The following is a 20,971-nucleotide window of genomic DNA, read 5'->3' on the forward strand; positions in this document are numbered from 1 at the left end:
GTACCGGTTTGTTTTGCATTACGCGGGTAACCTGTGGTGAGTTCGTACTCAGGCCCTCAACAGCTGGTAAACAAACATGGGTTCTTTGTGCGGTGCAAGGTAGTCTTGAATGTTTGGTGAGTTTTCATTGTTTAGATGTTTAAATTTCTCGTACAAATTTATCGTGAAAAAGAATATTGTGAATCCTAACAGCTAGTTACTCTGAAATCAAGCTAGTCACTTGAATTTTTCGGTGTGAATAAGATTTCCGATGCCGCGGTATGCCTGAAATGTTATAAGTACTCATTATCTTCCCGTTCCGAACTTTCTCATAGTAAACATAGCTTATTTCTGTCATCTTCAAGTAGATGTTGGTGTAGCCTATGCTTATACTTGCCCATTTAAGTAATCTGTTTATGAGGTAAATGTTGTTTTTATATGCGCTTCTTTTAGATATTCAGAATATTTGTCGAATTTTTTCTTTCTAGATATTTAAGTGTACCATTCTTATAAGTTACTTATCATGGATCGAGAATCCTCTTATATTCTATGAAGCCAGTAGCGGACCTAGGGGGAGAGTATAGGAGGTTATATTCCCTTCTTGGTCTGTTAAAAGAAAGTGCTATGTACAAAAGATGCCATACAAAATAATTCCTGTTGGAATATTCAGTATTCAATATTAAATCCTTTTGCTGCGTCTTTTTTGTGCATACTGTATTTATGTTAATTCCTTCTAGGGAATGCAAGAACTCTGATTTTATTGATGATACTGCCTTTTGAGATAGGAATTTGTGTCTGGTGAGTCAGGTTTACAAATGTAATGAAAAAAAATACACTCCTCAGTGTAACTCCAATTCCTTGGGGTCCATTTCGGGGACTCTTGGGGATCGTTTCGGGTCCTGGGATCAGTTGGGGTACTTTTGGGGATCATTTCAGGTCCTGGGATCGTTTCGGGTCCTGGGATCATTTCGGGTCCTGTACAGATCTGCCCTCGAAGCACAGGCAAACCAGGATTAGAATCAGTCCCTCGTGATCCTTCGGGAAAATAAAATATAATTTGAAGTTGTGTCTTGACTGTTTCCTCAATAAAGCCAGTTACATTACTATATTAGCCTTGTGTGTTGTTTTTAAGAGGAATTGTGGTGCAGAAAGGGGTTTAGTCGCTCGAGAGAAAACTTCCCCCAACAAAGAAAGAGAGAGACAAGGCAAGCAACTTAATTTCGCCTACCTCAGCTTTGAGCAAGTTCTGTGAAGGACTCTTTCTGATTCTTATCCTGGTACGCCTTGAAGTCATTACTATACTTGAGATGATAACAATTCAATGTATTATTGGTAAGAGGTGGTGGTCTCTTTAAAGGCACATGTAGACTGTTAACTATCTTTCATTTCAGAATTTGCATGGCTACAAGTTCCAGTCAAGATCTGTGAGATCAGACAGAGGTGATGAGTACCCATAATGAAATGCCATCCTTCTCTGAGCCCTGGGGCTACAGCGATCTGGTCTTGGTTGTTGAGGAGGAGAGATTCCATGTCCATCGTGCCATCCTGGCCATGTGTTCACCTGTTTTCCGTGCCATGTTCCAGTCAAAGTTTAAGGAAGCCTCATTGGAGGAGATTCCACTTCCTGGGAAAAAGGCTGATAGAATCTATGACTTCTTATGCATGCTCTACCCCTTCCCAATACAAATAGCAGGTCTGTAAATCTTTGTATTATCTATGACTTCTTATGTATGCTCTACCCCTTCCCAATACAAATAGCAGGTCTGTGAGTCTTTGTATTATCTATGACTTCTTATGCATGCTCTACCCCTTCCCAATACAAATAGCAGGTCTGTAAATCTTTGTATTATCTATGACTTCTTATGTATGCTCTACCCCTTCCCAATACAAATAGCAGGTATGTGAGTCTTTGTATTATCTATGACTTCTTATGCATGCTCTACCCCTTCCCAATACAAATAGCAGGTATGTGAGTCTTTGTATTATCTATGAATTCTTATGCATGCTCTACCCCTTCCCAATACAAATAGCAGGTATGTGAGTCTTTGTATTATCTATGACTTCTTATGTATGCTCTACCCCTTCCCAATACAAATAGCAGGTATGTGAGTCTTTGTATTATCTATGACTTCTTATGCATGCTCTACCCCTTCCCAATACAAATAGCAGGTCTGTGAGTCTTTGTATTATCTATGAATTCTTATGCATGCTCTACCCCTTCCCAATACAAATAGCAGGTCTGTGAGTCTTTGTATTATCTATGACTTCTTATGCATGCTCTACCCCTTCCCAATACAAATAGCAGGTCTGTGAGTCTTTGTATTATCTATGAATTCTTATGCATGCTCTACCCCTTCCCAATACAAAGGGACTGAGACTGTTTTCAGAAAAAAACAGAAACTTAGTTATTTAAATTTCAACTTTTTTTTCCCAAGCCAAGTATACTATCATTACTATCTAGCGTACATGTTCACCCTAGGAATGTATAGAAACAAAAAATAATCATTTTAAAGATGAAGATCTCAGTCTCAGATCTCAAATTATAAAAAAAAAACTCTAATTTAAAAACCCCTGTCTTGAGATCTCAGAAAATCTTGCATTGGCCATTACCACACCCCTTATTTATATTTTTATGTATACATTTTTAAGATAATAGATAATGCTAATAACATTACCATACTTCCAGAACACCATGATGTCAGCAGTTTACTGGAGCTTGCCCGTGAGTACCAGATTCCCAAACTAACAGCCCGCTGCGAAGAAAGATTACTGCAAAAGCAGAGCTCTGTGGACCTAATCTTACTTGCACAGGAGTTCAACCTTACGAAACTCCTTGACAAATGCTTGGTGTCACTGAGTCGTATGCAGTTGCATGACCTGAAAGGTAAGAAAGGCAACATATCCATAACCTAGTGCCAGGCCCATTGCCAAGGGTTTTAGGGAGGGAGGGATAGTGCTAGCCAACATTGATACTCAATTTTCTTTCATTTGAGTAGCCTGCATAGCAAGCGTTTCTGTGGAGTTTCAACAGAAGAGAGAGAAGGAAACTTTTTCCCCCTCCCCCGCCCCCTCCTTCTTTTTTTGTGCACGCCCCATTCTTCACAAAACACTTGCTACGCAGACTGTCATTTGAGTGGACCTCTCACTGGCACTATTTCATTATTAATAACAAAAAAAAACGTCTAAAAAAATGCATAAAAGTGAATCAAGATCACACATCAACCAAGCCATAGCAGGCCTCCAAAAACTGTGAGACAATAAGAAAACTGAGGGGTGGGGTGTACAGCCACACCCCTTCTGGTCATTATTATTTCCTTTTGATTTTAGGAAAATCTGGGGGGTTTAAGTTAGCTTTTAAGGCCATCATGGCCTCATGGCTGTGTTTTGGATGGATTCCCTTTTATTCCTACAGAACCGAACGGGAAATGTATCATCTTTTATATACTTGACGTCATCATATCTTGATATTTTGTTTTTGTACATTTCACGTGGGGAATCAAGCACTGGCCAGGCGTTTTTGCTCTTGGTGGGCTCATCGATCCTTGTTCCTGAATAAAGATAGCGTACGCTCGCTTTGGGAGCTATAAAAGCAAGGGAAATGATCATTTCGGGAGCTATAAAAAGCAAGGGAAATGGTCATTTCGGGAGCTATAAAAAGCAAGGAAAATGGTCATTTCGGGAGCTGTAAAAAGCAAGGGAATGGTCATTTCGGGAGCTATAAAAAGCAAGGGACATGGTCATTTCGGGTGCTATAAAAAGCAAGGAAAATGGTCATTTCGGGAGCTGTAAAAAGCAAGGGAATGGTCATTTCGGGAGCTATAAAAAGCAAGGGAATGGTCATTTTGTTAGCTATTAAAAGCAAGGGAAATGGTCATTATGGGAGCCATAAAAAGCACCGTAAAAATCTCCATCAAACCATACATAACTATCCTATCGCCCGTGGATTGTCAATGATTTTGAAAGAAAAAGCCGACAACGTTGGCATGCGCCATCACATGAACCATCACACTTTTCTAAAGACTGCTTCTATATGTGAACATGTACCAACAGGTCAACCGAAATTCGACGACATCGACTCCAGCAATCTCATTGTACTCCTAAATAATAACATCCGCTGGCTAAAGGAACAGCAGGCTCGGGAATGTCGACAGCTGAAGGACCAGCATAACCGCGAGAAGGCAACCCTCCTGGAGACTGTGAACGAACTGAATGAATGCTGGGGCTACAACAAGCTGCCAATCAGGGGCTGCGCATGCCCATCGTACACCAAGTCATGTGACACATGCAACACAGTGCTAGAAAAGTACGTCAAGACAAAATGCGCAGAACTTATAGAAAAACTGAGCGCCGATTCCTGATGACATGATGTTCAGAGCTTATAGAGAAACTAAGCGCCGATTCTTGATGACATAAAGTGCAGAACTTATAGAAAAACTGAGCGCCGATTCCTGATGCCATAATGTTCAGAGCTTATAGAGAAACTGAGCGCTGATTCGTGATGACATTATATACAGAGCTTATAGAGAAACTGAGCGCTGATTTCTGATGACATTATATACAGAGCTTATAGAAAAACTGAGCGCCGATTCCTGATGCCATAATGTTCAGAGCTTATAGAGAAACTGAGCGCTGATTCCTGATGACATTATATACACAGAGCTTATAGAGAAACTGAGCGCTGATTCGTGATGACATTATATACAGAGCTTATAGAGAAACTGAGCGCTGATTTCTGATGACATTATATACAGAGCTTATAGAGAAACTGAGCGCTGATTCGTGATGCCATAATGTTCAGAGCTTATAGAGAAACTGAGCGCTGATTCGTGATGACATTATATACAGAGCTTATAGAGAAACTGAGCGCTGATTCGTGATGCCATAATGTTCAGAGCTTATAGAAAAACTGAGCGCTGATTCGTGATGACATTATATACAGAGCTTATAGAGAAACTGAGCGCCGATTCCTGATGCCATAATGTTCAGAGCTTATAGAGAAACTGAGCGCTGATTCGTGATGACATTATATACAGAGCTTATAGAGAAACTGAGCGCTGATTCTTGATGACATAATGTGCAGAACTTATAGAAAAACTGAGCGCCGATTCCTGATGCCATAATGTTCAGAGCTTATAGAGAAACTGAGCGCTGATTCGTGATAACATTATATACACAGAGCTTATAGAGAAACTGAGCGCTGATTCCTGATGGCATAATGTGCAGAGCTTATAGAGAAACTGAGCGCTGATTTCTGATGACATTATCTACAGAGCTTATAGAGAAACTGAGCGCTGATTTCTGATGACATTATCTACAGAGCTAGAGAAACTTAGCGCTGGTTCCTGACGACAATTTACGCAAACAGTAATATGTGATAAATCGTGCAAAAAATTTTTGATGAGTTTTTAATATAATGCTTGAAAAAAACCTTGGCTAATTACCTATCAACTCGGCTAATTGTCTTGCACCTTGGCTATTTACCTGTTAGGGGGCGTTGCCACATTTTCGGACTAAAGACCCTCCCATGCTTTAGGACAGAGCTGTTATACACCTAAAAACTTGGATCTAAATAAAAAAAAAAGGCGCCAAGCGAAGTCATCGTGTTGACTTGTTTAAACTGGAAAAATAATTATCAGTTCTGAACGCTCGATACAATCATCCACAATGCATAGTTTATAAGGGAAACAAATTGTTATGTCTTTAGAAGAATTCTTCACAAAGAAAGGTATCCGAAGCTGGATGTATTTTGAACACTTGAATATAGCATTACATTTGAAACAATGAGGTCTTTACGCATTTTGTATAAGTTGTTTATTTTCTTGTTACAGAATACTTGTCGATATTTTTTTTTCACATCATCACTGAACGCAATAAAAAAACCTTCTTTGAGGATGATGAAAGCTTTTTTGTTTTAGTTTTTATAATTTAAGCGAGATCTTTTAAAGGACTACAAGTAGCTCTCTTTTTATCAAAACATTCCTTTCAATGATTTCAAAAAACAAGATTTCGTTGATTTTAGAATTATAGTAACAAACTCGACCTAGGATTCAGCCTGCGGTTTGGTGTAGTTTTGCGCAGATTGATTCATGAATATTTGATTCGCTGATACCAGCTGTCAAAAGTCTGCTTTCTCATTACCATAACGAAACAAGAACGCCGAACCGAGCGATTTGTACAGTGGCAAACCAAGGACTCGTAGGTAAGCAAGGCTCAGGAGCTCCTCTAGCCGGTATAATCCTCCGTTTAGATTAGTTGTGTGTGCGCTTTTTCTAAGGAACCCTAACAAAGAGGAGTTTGATTTGCGTGTTTTTTCCCCTGTCCTTGCATCTCATTTTGTGTAGGGTGGAACGCAGACCTTGTTTGGGTTGAAAGTTTTGCACTTTTTCTATAGATATATTCGAATATACTTTCGATCAATAATTCGCATTATTGTCTTTGATCATTGGGTAGTGTGATTTTCGCTTATGTTGGTGCGAGTAAGGTTTATGTGCGCCGTATCTCGCGTAATATGTTATTAAATTCCCCAAGCCGTATGGTTCTAAGGTGATAGCATAGGCTTGTCTCCTGGGTGTGAGCTGAAAGCGAAGATCGACGCCAATTGACTCGGTAATTCTCAGCGATTATTCTCTGGAAAACAAACATTGGAATTTTCTTTTGCACCCCTCTTAAACATTACCGAATTGCATGTTTTATGTTTTTTAACTAGAAATTATCACTAACTCCATTACATTAATTAAAACTTGTTCAAAACTTCACATTGTGAATTCCAGTCCATCATATCCGGATGTCGTCGAAGTTGCTCTATTTTCTGTATCTTTATATCGATGTGAACATCGCCATAAATTTATATTCCAAACACTTAATTGGTATCATCATTGGATAAAAACAGCAAAAAATGCAAATAACTAATTTATATTGGATTTTTGGCGGTAAATACCTTCTGGTATAAAAAAAAATGAGCACGAAAAAAAAGAGGTAAATATGGAAACTCTCGGTTGCTTCCTCACAGATAAATTTTATAAACTGATATCGTTCTCTTAGCATTAACTGAAAAAGGCGAAAACGCTTTTTCAATAATATACGGTAGCACAAAAACCCTTATTGATAATGAGCATGACTTTTTCCTAGAGTCAGGGTAATACGTTAAAAGGCTAATCGCTAAGCTAGACTGGAGGTGCGTTTCTTGTTCTATGAAATTAATAATGGCGGGCTCCTTGGGAAAGGCGTGACATGACAGCTAGTCGTTCGGTGTCATGTGTTTCCGCGACTCATCTGTTGATTACTATACACTGCAAAACAACTCAATTCTGTAGTCATGTTGCTAAGATAAATGTTTTAAGTGGTTTCAGCCGCCATTTCATCATCCTAGCAAAATACCAATTGCGAGAAAGCATCAGTTGACATCGGCTGATTTGGGAAAGCAATAAATTTATTTTGCAAAACAATTCGTAGATCCGACATGCGTGACAATGTATTATTTAAAGATAAAAATAATGGCATTATCACAGAAACCATAAACATGATCTCCATGTTATACGACTCATAGAATCTTTCAGCTTTCTATCATTAGAGTGATTTTTAAAATCCTGGGCAACAAAATGTAATTGTTAAAGTGTAATAGTCAAGGCAGAACAAAAGAGAACAAAGACATTAACAGTGTGTTAGTACTAAAATATTTCACGGGTTTTTGAAAACCACTCTATGTACCTTTATCTTACGATATTTTAATTCTAAGGGAAAGAAAAAGGTATATATCCCTTGGGGCCCCGGGACACTAACATGTCTTTGTTGGCTTCCAGTCTGCAATTATGACGACATTTCGTGACATCATATTATGGCGTGACGTCAAAGTGACGGCGGTGGTATTTGTCAGCGGTTTCGTGTTTCTGGTTTGTATGACGCAGTTTAGTCTGCTGAGTGTGGTCACAGCAGTTGCCATGATCGCCCTCATTCCCATGCTAGTCATCAGGCTCCTGTTTACCGCACGGTCGGCGTTCATGAAGACTGAGTTCCAACACCCCTTGAAGTAAGTTTCGTAAGGAAGGGTCTTGTGATTTTCTTATACGCATGTGAAGCTGCAAAAGTTCCGCACGATAGGAGGATGTTTATAGCGGAGCCAGAGCCCCATAGTTATAGAGAAATGGTATATAACTATGCGACTCAGTTTTTTTGGTCATCGCGCGGGTACCCTGTGGTGTCGCCCGCCTGCCCGTGGAGCCAGCACAATTTGCGATAACTTCGTAAAACGTCACCTCAGTGAAATCATTATACAATAATATATTTTAGCACTATCCGAGAATGCTACATACTTAATAAAACCCCGAAAGGTACAGCAAAACTTACAATAATTTAGTTTTTATTGTTTTTGTATTTACACTCACGGGAACCCTGCGTCTAATTTTTCCCGCGTTTTTGTTCTTCTAACTCGCGGCCGACACCGGGAGTATTGTTGATAAAGTTTTTGCATTATTTTCGTCGTGGCTAAAACCAAGAAAGAAAATCGACACATCTTAACACTTATAACATAAAGACGTACAAACGATGGACGGAAGGACAAACGATGTGTTTGGAAAAAGAAGGTAAGTAAGACTTCAATTTAAAAACTTCGTCGGAGCTATGAAAAACTCGTGTTCACATATTTCTAGCACTCAATAAGATTAACAGTTGAAAAAAAAAAGGTTCATAAGGGGTTACAGGTTTTTAAAAGATCTGCTTTACCTACACATTTCCCTTATGATTCTTTTTCTACAGCTTTTCCTATAAAAAAGGCCATTCAACCTCTGGCTCATCAGCCCCTAAAAAACAGACTTAATAATTAAATTACTAATCTTCTATTCTTAATGTTACTTGGAATTATTTTTAATTTTAGGTTTATTAATTAGGTTTTGCGCAGCATAACATTTATATCTTAAGTATTATTCCGTAGCTTTTTGTCACTTTTCTCCATTTTTATTTTTCAGATGAATCCCAGCTGCCAGCTTTAGAGGCATAATGCTAGGATGTATTCATTAATACAGCTAAGTAACAAAAGGATAGATAATAATTACCAATGAAAACTTGTTATAAAAAAAAACTAAACCAGCTAATAAAAAAACTAAAGTAGTCAGAAACTTTGAAACTTTGTTAGAGTGGTTTATTTCATTCACCCTTTGACAAAGTGGCTGGTACAAAACACTGACCAAAATTGGCCCCCTGGCAAAAAGACCCTTGCTAAAAAAAAACAGATTTCTAGGTATAAATGGGTTTTCTAATAAAAAAAAGTCTTAGTTTCAATTTGCACTAATCAACTCCACAGGGGTTTGTGAGAAATCTACTTTTGAAATAGCTATTATTTGAATCTGAGATGATATTTGCAAAAATCAACAGCACTGTACTCTCATTATTAGTCAACCTAATAAATGGGTGTATAGAATGTAACATTTGACCTTTAATGAAATTATTTCACAGATAATTTAGCACTATACATGGAAGTGATCTTTTTTTAATGCCAGACCGAGCCCTATTTTATGTTTTAGTACAAAAATAACAGCTGTACATACCCTTGACACCCTGATGCTTCAATATGGGTCCATGAACCACCTCAAGGAGGGTCAGTATTTTTTACAAACCATACCCAAGACATAGTGTCAATTCAAATAGAGTAGTAGCCACAAAAATACAGTGAAGAAGGTTGATAAAACTGTTTAGCCAATATTTGTAATTTTTACCAAATAACTTTTATTATCCTTTTACTGAAAGAAAATTATAAAAATCAAGAAATTCTAGTAGTGCAATGTGAAAGGAAGAAAGGGAATTTGGACAGTGTAGGCAAGTATGAAGCACATTCACTGGCAAAAGCAATATGCTTATGCTTAGAAATGTGTTGTGAGCTGATATGGTTTTAAATGTTGAAGAGAATAAAAAAGAAACCCATTTTGCTGTAAAAAACTTATAATTCGTTTTCAATTCTTCAAACAAGTTTTTCCGGGTTAAACAAAAAAAAAATATACCTAAATACATATCCCACTCTACAACTGTGCATCACGAACTCTTCGGAACGGCTTCACTCACACATTGCACATATACATACATATATGTATTAAGCTTAATAAGCCCCTGGCTTCGGCTTTTCCCTTATTGTATTTACATTTAAAATATTCAATAAAAGATTGATTGATTGATTATTATAATATGGCTTAAATAGATTGTACGCTGGCTCCCCTTTTAGGCAGTGCCTAAATCTATATATTTTTACCTATTTACGTTTCATGCATCCGTTCAGCGTGTGTTCTTGATCGGCTGATGCGTCATTCGGACTATGGCATTGTGCTCATTGTTGTTCTCCTTTGTCTGTAGCTCATATCTCAGCAAGGATATCAACGTATCCAAGGACCGGGTAAGAAACACATCTCACATCCCATTTCGTTTTAAATTGTCCGAATAATTCCCGAACACTAATAAGCAATACCCTTAGAAGACATACCTCTCAGATTACTAAGGGTACGTTTTTTTTTTAACTCGTGATTCCGGAGTGAGAATGATTAGAATAGAAAAAGCACGCGTTAGTTTATCCCGCATTCCCATTCCGGAATGGAGTGAAGGCAATTCCACCCATTCTGCTACCTATAGCAGAATGACTCGAATGCCATTCTGAACATTTACTACCAACCATTCCCATTCCAGAATGATAGGGAAAAAATGCACCCTTAGAGTGTGATACATCAGGGGCGCTTTCCATTACTGTGGGTTTTAATCTCTTGCAAGCTCTTGCGGACGAATTCCAACCTATTGCCTTCTGGCTTCATTCATTCAAAACCCTTGAAGCCTTTTCATTTGCCAGCACTGCAACCGTTTCCAATCACGCCAATATCGCCACCTCTTCGTAAGGCGCTGACCAATCAAAAAGTATCAATTCCGTTAGTATAAATGACAGAGGCCAGAAAGCAGCTGAGCAGTCATTGACGAGAGAGCTAGCAGAAAATTGAAAATCGCAGTACACTGAGCCTAACGGTGGGATTTAAATGATACACGTCAGTTCTTTAACCTGGTCTCGGACACACTAGTCATGCCCTGACAGGTATAGACCATGATTTTCGCTGATATACTTGAACGTGACCTGTATCAACTGTACGGAAGGACTATAACCAGCACAGATCTTGCTCAGGCAAGAGGCCCGGCTTGTTTCCAGCATTGCACTGGGTAGTTTTCAAAGCAACGAGATTGTTAGCCCCTGTCCTTTTTTGTTAGCCCCTGTCTTTTCTTGTTATCCCCTGTATTTCCTTGTTAGCCCCTGTCTTTTCTTGTTAGCCCCTGTCCTTTCTTGTTAGCCCCTGTCTTTTCTTGTTAGCCCCTGTCTTTTCTTGTTAGCCCCTGTCCTTTTTTGTTATCCCCTGTCCTTTCTTGTTAGCTCCTGTCCTTTCTGTTTAGCCCCTGTCCTTTCTTGTTAGCCCCTGTCCTTTCTTGTTGGCCCCTGCCCTTTCTTGTTAGCCCCTGCCCTTTCTTGTTATCCCCTGTCCTTTCTTTTTAGCCCCTGTCCTTTCTTGTTAGCCCCTGTCCTTTCTTGTTAGCCCCTGTCCTTTCTTGTTAGCCTTTGTCCTCTCTTGTTAGCCCCTGTCCTTTCTTTTTAGCCCTGGTACTTTCTTGTTATCCCCTGTCCTTTCTTGTTAGCTCCTGTCCTTTCTTGTTAGCCCCTGTCCTTTCTTGTTAGCCCCTGTCTTTTCTTGTTAGCTCCTGTCCATTCTTGTTAGCCCCTGCCCTTTCTTGTTAGCCCTTGTCCTTTCTTGTTAGCCCCTGTCCATTCTTGTTAGCTCCTGTCCTTTCTTGTTAGCCCCTGTCCTTTCTTGTTAGCCCCTGTCCTTTCTTGTTAGCCCCTGTCCATTCTTGTTAGCCCCTGCCCTTTCTTGTTAGCCCCTGTCCATTCTTGTTAGCCCCTGCCCTTTCTTGTTAGCCCCTGTCTTTTCTTGTTAGCTCCTGTCCTTTCTTGTTAGCCCCTGTCCTTTCTTTTTAGCCCTGGTACTTTCTTGTTAGCCCCTGTCCTTTCTTGTTAGCCCCTGTCCTTTCTTGTTAGCCCCTGTCCTTTCTTGTTAGCCCCTGTCCTTTCTTGTTAGCCCCTGTCCATTCTTGTTAGCTCCTGTCCTTTCTTGTTAGCCCCTGTCCTTTCTTGTTAGCCCCTGTCCTTTCTTGTTAGCCCCTGTCCATTCTTGTTAGCCCCTGCCCTTTCTTGTTAGCCCCTGTCCTTTCTTGTTAGCCTTTGTCCTCTCTTGTTAGCCCCTGTCCTTTCTTGTTATCCCCTGTCCTTTCTTGTTAGCCCCTGTCCTTTCTTGTTAGCCCCTGTCCTTTCTTGTTAGCCCCTGTCCTTTCTTGTTAGCCCCTGTCCTTACTTGTTAGCCCCTGCCCTTTATTGTTAGCCCCTGTCCTTTCTACTTTCATAAGTCTTAGTAAAAAACGTTTGTCTGCATGACGTAGGCTGACCTGATCGGCGAAAGGGCTGCTGGGTACATCGTGGACTCGACTGTTTACGTCAGACGCTTGTTCCTTGTGGAAGACCTTGCCGACTCGATCAAGGTAACTTATTTTCAAAGATCATAAGAAAATGACCAGTAGGGGCGTGGCTGTGCCCCCTAGATTGTTTTCTTAATAATTCTGTATCGTGCCCCCCAATAATTCGAGGCTTGTTACGGCTATGCTTAAACGCAGGCGAACGGACATGCACAAGAACTCAACAGCTTGTTCATCTTGTGCTCACTTTTGCGTCCTAGCAAGGGCCAAGTTAACGTAATATAATATGAGCCTATTTTGGTCTATGGAGAATGCTTTCACTGTTTTTGTTACTACCAGCTGCTCGTCGTCCTGTACATCTTGTCCTATCTGGCCCAATGGTTCAGCGGTATCACCCTCACGTTTATCGGTAAGTAAAGCAACGCAGCTTGAATCTTATTTACCGAGCGAGGTCGTGAAGTCAATGATTTCAAGTCGAATATTTGGGGGCCTGTCTTTTTAGCGGCCGGGAGGGGAGAGGGCGGTGTACAGAGGGAAGGGGGAGGAGCTCCACCCTCCTCTTGCATCCACCCCTAGTTATGCGCTTGTGTGAGTGGACTCATTTATTGTCCAGTGTTGGTTCTAGGTGTTATTGATGCTTAGTGCGTAGCGAGCCCGGTGGTTCATATTTTTAGAGCAATGTTTATTTTAAGCATGGCGCCTTTTGCTCTTCTATCGTTTATGTAAACGAACCTTGGCCAGCCGGAAAGTGGAAGCCTCGATTTGCGCACAAAATGCCGCTTGATCGAGAAATGACTGACGCTCACTCAATTTCCTACGCAGGATTCATCGGATTATTCACCGTCCCTAAGGCATACGACATGTATAGGGTAAGACTAACACTGCTAAACAACGATGCACGCAGGCTTCCCATTAAACAGACATGTTAACACACGACAGGCGATAGCGAAGTGACACGGGACTTCTGTTATTAAGCCTATGGACCGGGGGTAGAGGTCAGGTCGGCTTTGGATTTTTAATGGGGAAAAACCTGGCTTTAATTGGCGACTGAGAAATTCGGATAAGGACACTAAACCGGAGGTCCCGTCTCTTCAAGCTACACTACACTAACCTGAACCGAAGGGGCGTAAAAGAACCACTGGGGACGCAAAAAACCCTCTGGCAGTGACAGTTCCTACAATGCTTACGAGGGCCATATGTTAGAAAACTGTGTATTGGTTTAATATGCCAGCCTCGATAAACAAGGATTATTGATTGATTGATTTATCTCGTCTTCTCGGATGAAGACGTCATAAGCCGGAGGTCCCGTCTCCCCAAACACACTACATTAACCCCTTTTTAATTGGACATATGACTGACGATCACACTCTACGTGCGATTTTAGGAAGAGATCAACAGCGCCATGAGCACGATAAAGGTGGCCGTGGACGATTTACTGGACAAGTGAGTACCCTGATTTCTTATTCCGCGAGAGATGCCATGACGACAGGACGTTTTCGTCTTTCCGCAGTTGTGTTATTTCCAAAAAGAATTTTTATTGAAAACTTCTTGTCGTAGTCTATGACACAGAGCACCACGGGTAGAACGAACCTTTCAATGTGTAGTTCCAGAAAATATCCATACCATTGAGGGGATATTGGAAATTCCAGGGGGGTGGGGGTTCAAACGCCCTTTTTTCCTTAACAGTTACTGTATTTATTTTTTCCCAGGGGGTTGGAAATTCCAGATGGGGGGTCATACCTCCGAACCCCTTAATAGGGGGGGGGGGTATGATTATTTTCTGGAACTACACAATTACCCTTTGCGCGTCCCAATATAAGCAAATTTGTTTGACTTTCGAGTGTTCATTCTATTTACTCTGGAAATGTAAAATCAACAGAATAAACGCCGCTGTACCGCTTGCCAAACCTAAACCAGTAGAAGACACTAAGAAAGCCAAGGCAGGGGATCAAGACAAGGACAAATCCGCCTGAGGGGGGATGGGTGTGCAATCTTTGCGTATCTGTCATAGCCACTATGTGCGCATACGCAAGAGAAATAGACATTATGTTAATTTCCCGGTTTAGCGGGCATTTTGTTATCGTAGGCAAATTCCGTATTGTTGCTAATATGGTCATCGCCAATACCCGATGATGATTTACTTGCGAATGGTTGATTCTTTGTAAAGACCGCATGAACGCGCCTACATTGTCCCCTAGAACAGGGTTGACACACGAGCAGCATAGAACACTTAGCATAACACCCTAAGCTCATATACAATAACTGCACTTAGAAATCACGAGACTATTCACCCTAAGCTCATATACAATAACTGCACTTAAAAATCACGAGACTATTCAAGAAGCAACACGCCAAAATAAACACAGAAATGGCCGTGGTCGTCACGTCAAAGCAACTAACAAAATTAAGATATTCCAATGAAAATAAGCCCTCTCTGACTAAGAAACTTTCGACTTATCTGTAAGCGCTGAATAACAAGTTTTTTGTTGTTATTTTCCCGCCAAATCCGGTGTGCGCGAGTTCGCCACCAAAAAAGTCACGTGATTTTTAATGCTAGTCGCATATTCACAGCAGAAACACTAATGCGTCCAACGTGTACTGTTCTGTCCCTCATACCGATAAGCTATGTGAGTAGATATAACACTGATTGAAAGATTGAAGACGCAATTCGATGTGTCACCTTCCGTTAATTATAACCCCTTTAGAATTCGGTATTTCACATGAACCCAGCATTAGGCATCATGGAAACATATAATTATCAAATATTAATAAACATCGTAGAAGCGTAAAATATGGAGTGATTTTCTTCTTAAATATACAAAATCTACTAAAGTTTTCAGAAATTACCCTTCAGGGGCGTAGCCAGGGGGTGGCCTAGCCCCCCCCCCCCCCCCCTTCTAGCAGCCAAAAATACAGTAAATGTATGAAACATCTAAAATACAGGAGAAAATGCCTTGAAAGTCCCTTTTGGGCTCCCTCCTGTTAAAAATCCTGGCTACGCAGCTGCCCTTCACCGCCTTACCAGTGTTAGAAATGCATCGAATAACTAGGCACGTGGTCACTGGTAAAGCTAAAGCCCCGTACCAACAGCACCGACATCAGTCAGCGTTGTGGCTGCTGGGTTGATCCCAAGATGAAGGAAATGTCGGCGAACTCCTTCACAGCACCTTTCAACACGGTGTGCAAACATTGCTGGGCTAGCACCTTTCAACACGGTGTGCGAACATTGCTGGCCTAGCACTTTTTTGTGGCTTTGGGTCAGCAAAACTGGTGCTGTTTGCACGGGGCTTGTTAATTATTTGATATCCTGGGTTCATTTTTCATATTTTGGTGCACCGAAGGCCCAATAAAGCAGAGACTCTACATCTATCGCTTCCCGGGCACCGATAAGAGACAGCTAAGTTGGTTCTGGGAGCATTCACCCAAAAGGAACATTGTTTATGGCATTTGTTGCACGTAACACTTTCCCTAGGCGCAGCCCCCAGATTCGCTACGGTCAGATAATGTTTTAGCCAAACGATCTGACTTGTTCCTCTTGAATCTTCCGTTTCGAAGGGTTTTGCGGAGTTCCCAACATCAGATCCACATCTCTAGCCAGACCCCGCACTTGATACGCATGGTGGCACTATTCTAGAGTTTGTGACAGCGGCCTTCTCATATTTCCATTCTGCAAGTTCCAAGGATACTCTGCCGAAACAAATATAAATATATAAAAATATACAGTAAACTTGTAAAAAAAAAAACTTTCTCTCATTGTTCAATGTTCAAAATCCGACAGGAAATATATATTTTTGTCATCTTCCACCCCTCTCCATCAATGGATGTAATTTAGCAATATTTTGCAACTATGAAAACCAAGAAAACTAGTTACCTTGACAGTGAACTAGGCCTATAGCGTTCGAGGAACTTGCTATGTCATTGCCATAAACTTAGCTACTCTGCGTGGTTAAGATTTGTTGCAGATAACATGTAAGTCCTCCTAGTTACGAAGGTTGCATCAAGAACGCTACATCGTAAAACTTGGAGTTTGACGTCTTAGGTTGGTGTTAAACCACTGAGATGTATCACACAAAAAAAACATTAAACAGAAAGACATTTTAATCGCAAACGCGCATATGATTACGCACGTGCGTTATGGCGTATAAGGGACTACGTGACAGGCACGTGACACCCACCTTGATGGATCTTGTCCTGTCGAATAATCTAAAGCGAGAACCCGAGGCTTTCCCATAACTCTTCACGATATCCAGTAACTCGCACTTGAAGTGTCGCCCATTGACATCATGGTAGTTAAATGCCACACACTTTGGCGAACGAAGGCAATAGTCCTCACATTGGATCTCTGAGATCACTGTCCACGTGTTGATCACGTGACCGGAGAGCACCATGTCCATGAAGACATCGGGGTTCAGAGGCATGCTGGGAAGACGGCAATTTGGTCGCTGGTCCGGCAACGAAGTTGGTGCTGTTGGTTTAGATTTAGTGGGTTTAGTCGATTTAGTTGGTTTAGTCGACTTAGTTGGTTTAGTCGGCTTAGTTGGTTTAGTCGACTTAGTTGGTTTAGTCGATTTAGTTGCTTTGGTTGACTTAGTTGGTTTAGTCGATTTTGTTGGCTTAGTTGATTTAAAGGGCCTACTTGAGCTAGGTTGTTTAGTCGATGTAGGCGTCCCGCTCCCCTTTGCTGTTGCGCCTGATGTTGCTGCAAATAACATAAGACGTAGTGTTAGAAAATGTGTCTTTCGGATACGAGAAATTATATTAGAGATATTAGAGCAATATACGTAAAAGCTCTATTACACGCCCCCTTCTCTTTCAAGCCGCACTCTCCGATAGCCTACTGAGTCCGAGCTTTCTCCACTATCTCTACAGTAAACAGCCGCGTATAAGGTCCCATAGATTATGAACCTACAGATTGATATTTGGCATTTATGCGCTCTTTTTATAAGAACCTAATCATCTTGGTTAGGAAAATAGGTTCTTATTTGAAAGATCACACATAGAAAATATAACGTGACAGAGTTCCAAGAATACTATAAAGACAAGCATAATATTACACAAATACATAGCATCTGAACATCGAAACATCGAAAAAAGTTGAGCACTCTTTTTGGCCCTTCTTTCTAATACGCCCCCTTCCCCCCACACCCCCCATAAGACGATAAAGTAATTCGCCCAGGGTTTACAGAGAGCTTTACGGTATTGGGAATGAGGACATCAAGCTAACTAAAAGATTGTCAACCTAATAAAGTCCGTGCAAATACTGCGACATTGGGTGACGTGTACGTGATGAGTTCGAGTGTCTTTCTCTTCTATTCACCAATTAAAATCTAGACTAAGTCAACCCCATGATTGGACCGGCCCTTTATCTCTCTTACTCGTCAAGCGACAGCTGGGGAGGTGAAAAATTGGCTTGAGAATAACTAGCTCAGCAAACGTATATATTTCGGCGGAAATTTAGAGACCGACTAAGAGTTTCACAGCGCAAAAAATGGGGCCAGAAGCGCGGTCAAAATATTCGCAGAAACGCTTGCTTGCATGCGTAAGGCACTTTTCATCCGCTTACACCGCAAGCGACAGCTTGGGAGGTGCGGGACTTGCTTGGCAAAAGCTAGCTTAACAAACATATTAATGGGGTTTCAGCGGAGATCAGAGACCTACCGAGTTTCCTAGAGTGGGGCAAGCGCGGTCAAATATTTAAAGAAAAGCTTGCTGGTCCATATAATGATCTAGCATTACAAAGTTTTGCTAATCGGGGAGACAAAACCAAATCAAGGTTAGGAAAACTCGGCCACTGTGTGACGTGACTCACCCGTTGTTCTGTGCGCTGTTGGTGGGGCAAGGGTAGGGCAGAATCCACATGTTTTAGTGCAACTGTTGACGGCGTAATCTGAAGAGCGTTCGCACCAGCCCCGCCACTTCCAATATGAACATACGTAGCCTGTATCCTCACAACCTGAAAACGCATGTCTTATACATCGACCGTTGCGTAAAGGCCGATTTGGACAGCAAGATTTAGTCGAATGCGATCTGTCTACGACATGTCTTAGCACTGAATAACACACTACGACGTTCGTTGTCGCGCATCGTAGCGGAGACATAGGTTGATTTACACTCTACGACTGAATCAGCCTTAAGAGATTGAGATAAACCTATTCCAATGAATGTTGTCAGTTCAAACGGCAAATTATAGTTCTAAGACCATTCTCTGTTTCAGTATAAAATATTGTATGAATGAAGAAGACAAGTATACTAATCGAATTGGGTATCTATATTTCCAGCATCAAGTGAAAAAAATGGACTAGTCTCTTGGTATTTTCGATAGCAACTGTTATTGACAAATGGAAATTACCATTTGCGCTGACAACGTATTTTGAAAAAGGTGTATGGACGAATAGGCACTGTCTCCAGCCGTCGCTAGGCCTCACCGGCCCTACTTACTACGGGCTCCCACTTACTACGGGCCCCCACTTACTACGAGCCCCCACTTACTACGAGCCCCCACTTACTACGGGTCCCCACTTACTACGGGTCCCCACTTACTACGGGTCCCCACTTACTACGGGGCCCCACTTACTACGGGCCCGCACTTACTACGGGCTCCCACTTACTACGGGCCCCCACTTACTACGGGCCCACTTACTACGGGCTACCACTTACTACGGGCCCCCACTTACTACGGGCTCCCACTTACTACGGGCCCCCACTTACTACGGGCCCCCACTTACTATCGAAATCAATGCTTCATGTTTCGACGTGTGGTTTAGAATTAAGGTAGCTTTAATATCCACCATTTAGAAGAAAATGCAAAAATAAAAATAAGTTGTAGAAAAGAAGAACAAGGGAAAAATCGAAACCCATGATTTACTAAAACCAAGTTAGCCTTATTCTTAGTAGTTAAAGCCCACTACCCGTGACTATTAGTCCATTAGGTACAACCATTAGTACACTCGTCATAAAAAAGAAGTAATATAATCTACTTGAATAGTTTAGATGTGTGATCAGCGCTCAAGCTGGTGCTATGTTTTTCTCTTGAACAAACACTTTCCAGAAACCATAATAAGGTTTGTCCTGTATCCTAGAAGTAACCTAAGCTGTTATATCGGCCCTTCATCTCAATCTATCGCTATCACTTCCATGGAAAGGCTTACTTCGCACCTTTTACGAGTCCGATGCCTATCCAGGTTTCCATGGCGACCACGATGAATATGATCAGGTGTGTCTGACATGTAGATGACGTCATAGCTGTGCAAACGATTCGAGAGAAACAAACGGAGAACGACAGGTCAAAAATGTGAAAATAATATTAGAGTATATTTGGTTGAAAACACTAAAAAAAATAATAAAAAATTATGAACTCAAATGTTTTATCAAACTCTAAACTCATGCCACCTCTTGTTCGTTTTATGGATTAAATGATATTAAAAATAGAAGAATATCAATAAATAATAAATTTGGAGTCGTAATTTTAAAAAATACAATCAATGTATTTATATTGCAACCGGTAATTAAAAACGTGCTGGGAGTAATAAGTGAAACAAGATGACCAATTGTAAACAGAAATGGAAATAATAATGACAAAGATTATTAAAAATGTTCAATGCTTACTCCAAGCGTTGGACTAAGAGGAATGTTAGTATATCAGATTATTATCTGTTTTTATTCTCACATTTCTGCAAAATTTGTGCGATGTATAACCTACCACATGCATGTGTTAAAAAAAACATCTTTCGAAAATAGCTATTCGACTCTTACTAACTCTTTCCAACACCTATATAGTATATCGTAGCAACCTAAGTATATATTACGTACATACTCATGGAATTAAATGATAAATTCATACTTACTTGTATCGGATAAAACATGCAAACAGGTGAGCAACTAATGATGAGATTGACGAAATAAAAAAGATGGAATATTTACCATTTCGAATGGTACCCTTCTATATTTCAATAACAAAAACTTGCTGTTACGTGTTTACCCTGAATACCGGAATTGGTTTCAAGAGATCTTGTTTCGTTTTGTACTCACCATTATCAAAAGTGACGGGACCTTTAGAACAGGATAGTACTTGATAAGGGAGTTTATCTAAGTATATTTTCTTTGAGGCGACTCTTTTGTTGTTAACATGCAGGGCCCTGCTCTTGTTTGCCGAAGCCCATGTCAATATGTCAATGTGTGTCAATCAAAGACCGGTGCCATTCGGAGTACTAATACGATTGGTCACTTTAACCCAAAGACAAACTATCAACGCAGAGAGAACTCTCTCGGGATACCCACGACTACGAAATGCTCAAACAATTTTGTCATTATTATAATACATGGATCTAGGTCTTGACGCCTAGCTAGCTCATGATGACGTAGTAGATTTGTACCGTTCGTTTTAGATGCAGGTGTCCAGTTTTATCTCTCACCATATTTTCCACCTTGTGAACAATGAATAATTTTCAGATCATTCAGCCAAATGTAACTCACATTTATCAATCTAGAGAAGATATGGATTTCATAAATTTGGGGG

General features: G+C 40.7%; 3 protein-coding genes across 9 annotated transcripts; 2 read left to right on the plus strand and 1 right to left on the minus strand.

The window, feature by feature from the left end:
* Positions 1–31: 31 nt before the first annotated feature.
* Positions 32–5,568, plus strand: LOC5507505 (kelch-like protein 40). 4 transcript variants are annotated; one of them, XM_032376153.2, is made up of 5 exons: positions 32–116; positions 717–777; positions 1,371–1,672; positions 2,666–2,863; positions 4,030–5,568. In XM_032376153.2, the coding sequence occupies exons 3-5, from the start codon at positions 1,423–1,425 to the stop codon at positions 4,335–4,337; spliced, it is 756 nt and encodes a 251-aa protein (XP_032232044.1). In that variant the 5' UTR covers positions 32–116; positions 717–777; positions 1,371–1,422; the 3' UTR covers positions 4,338–5,568. The 4 variants fall into 4 exon arrangements, with proteins under 4 accessions (XP_032232044.1, XP_032232045.1, XP_032232046.1 ...); XM_032376154.2 differs by lacking the exon at positions 717–777 and having other exon boundaries at positions 59–116; XM_032376155.2 differs by lacking the exons at positions 32–116; positions 717–777 and adding an exon at positions 1,115–1,256.
* Positions 5,569–6,069: 501 nt separating this feature from the next.
* LOC5507506 (reticulon-1-A) lies at positions 6,070–15,247 on the plus strand. Its single transcript, XM_001628089.3, has 8 exons — positions 6,070–6,178; positions 7,779–8,005; positions 10,315–10,354; positions 12,424–12,522; positions 12,796–12,865; positions 13,279–13,325; positions 13,841–13,899; positions 14,336–15,247. Exons 2-8 carry the CDS (start codon positions 7,788–7,790, stop codon positions 14,427–14,429), a joined length of 627 nt encoding a protein of 208 aa, XP_001628139.2. The 5' UTR covers positions 6,070–6,178; positions 7,779–7,787; the 3' UTR covers positions 14,430–15,247.
* A 514-nt stretch (positions 15,248–15,761) lies between these two features.
* On the minus strand, positions 15,762–20,593 carry LOC116614773 (salivary glue protein Sgs-3-like). 4 transcript variants are annotated; one of them, XM_048723857.1, is made up of 5 exons: positions 20,485–20,593; positions 19,612–19,698; positions 18,266–18,409; positions 16,632–17,155; positions 15,762–16,143 (listed from the first exon to the last, which is right to left on the minus strand). In XM_048723857.1, the coding sequence occupies exons 2-5, from the start codon at positions 19,694–19,696 to the stop codon at positions 16,111–16,113; spliced, it is 786 nt and encodes a 261-aa protein (XP_048579814.1). In that variant the 5' UTR covers positions 19,697–19,698; positions 20,485–20,593; the 3' UTR covers positions 15,762–16,110. The 4 variants fall into 4 exon arrangements, with proteins under 4 accessions (XP_048579814.1, XP_032232042.2, XP_032232043.2 ...); XM_032376151.2 differs by lacking the exon at positions 20,485–20,593 and adding an exon at positions 20,301–20,434; XM_032376152.2 differs by lacking the exons at positions 19,612–19,698; positions 20,485–20,593 and having other exon boundaries at positions 16,632–16,921; positions 17,093–17,155; positions 18,266–19,060.
* Between the last annotated feature and the right edge of the window lie 378 nt (positions 20,594–20,971).

Source organism: Nematostella vectensis, chromosome 1, assembly GCF_932526225.1.
Source record: "Nematostella vectensis chromosome 1, jaNemVect1.1, whole genome shotgun sequence".
NCBI classification, from domain to species: domain Eukaryota; kingdom Metazoa; phylum Cnidaria; class Anthozoa; order Actiniaria; family Edwardsiidae; genus Nematostella; species Nematostella vectensis.

What these genes read in the sequence shown, in the direction of transcription:
- LOC5507505 (XM_032376153.2), top strand. Translation starts at nt 1,423, where the DNA reads ATGAGTACCCATAATGAAATGCCATCCTTCTCTGAGCCCTGGGGCTAC. An exon ending in CTTCCCAATACAAATAGCAG is followed by an intron (nt 1,673 to 2,665) that starts GTCTGTAAATCT and finishes CCATACTTCCAG; the next exon opens with AACACCATGATGTCAGCAGT. An exon ending in GCAGTTGCATGACCTGAAAG is followed by an intron (nt 2,864 to 4,029) that starts GTAAGAAAGGCA and finishes ATGTACCAACAG; the next exon opens with GTCAACCGAAATTCGACGAC.
- LOC5507506 (XM_001628089.3), top strand. Translation starts at nt 7,788, where the DNA reads ATGACGACATTTCGTGACATCATATTATGGCGTGACGTCAAAGTGACG. An exon ending in TCAACGTATCCAAGGACCGG is followed by an intron (nt 10,355 to 12,423) that starts GTAAGAAACACA and finishes TGCATGACGTAG; the next exon opens with GCTGACCTGATCGGCGAAAG. An exon ending in AGGCATACGACATGTATAGG is followed by an intron (nt 13,326 to 13,840) that starts GTAAGACTAACA and finishes GTGCGATTTTAG; the next exon opens with GAAGAGATCAACAGCGCCAT.
- LOC116614773 (XM_032376150.2), bottom strand. Translation starts at nt 18,554, where the DNA reads ATGTCTCCGCTACGATGCGCGACAACGAACGTCGTAGTGTGTTATTCA. An exon ending in AACAGCGCACAGAACAACGG is followed by an intron (nt 17,156 to 18,265) that starts GTGAGTCACGTC and finishes TGTTATTTGCAG; the next exon opens with CAACATCAGGCGCAACAGCA. An exon ending in ACAGGACAAGATCCATCAAG is followed by an intron (nt 16,144 to 16,631) that starts GTGGGTGTCACG and finishes TTGTTTCGGCAG; the next exon opens with AGTATCCTTGGAACTTGCAG.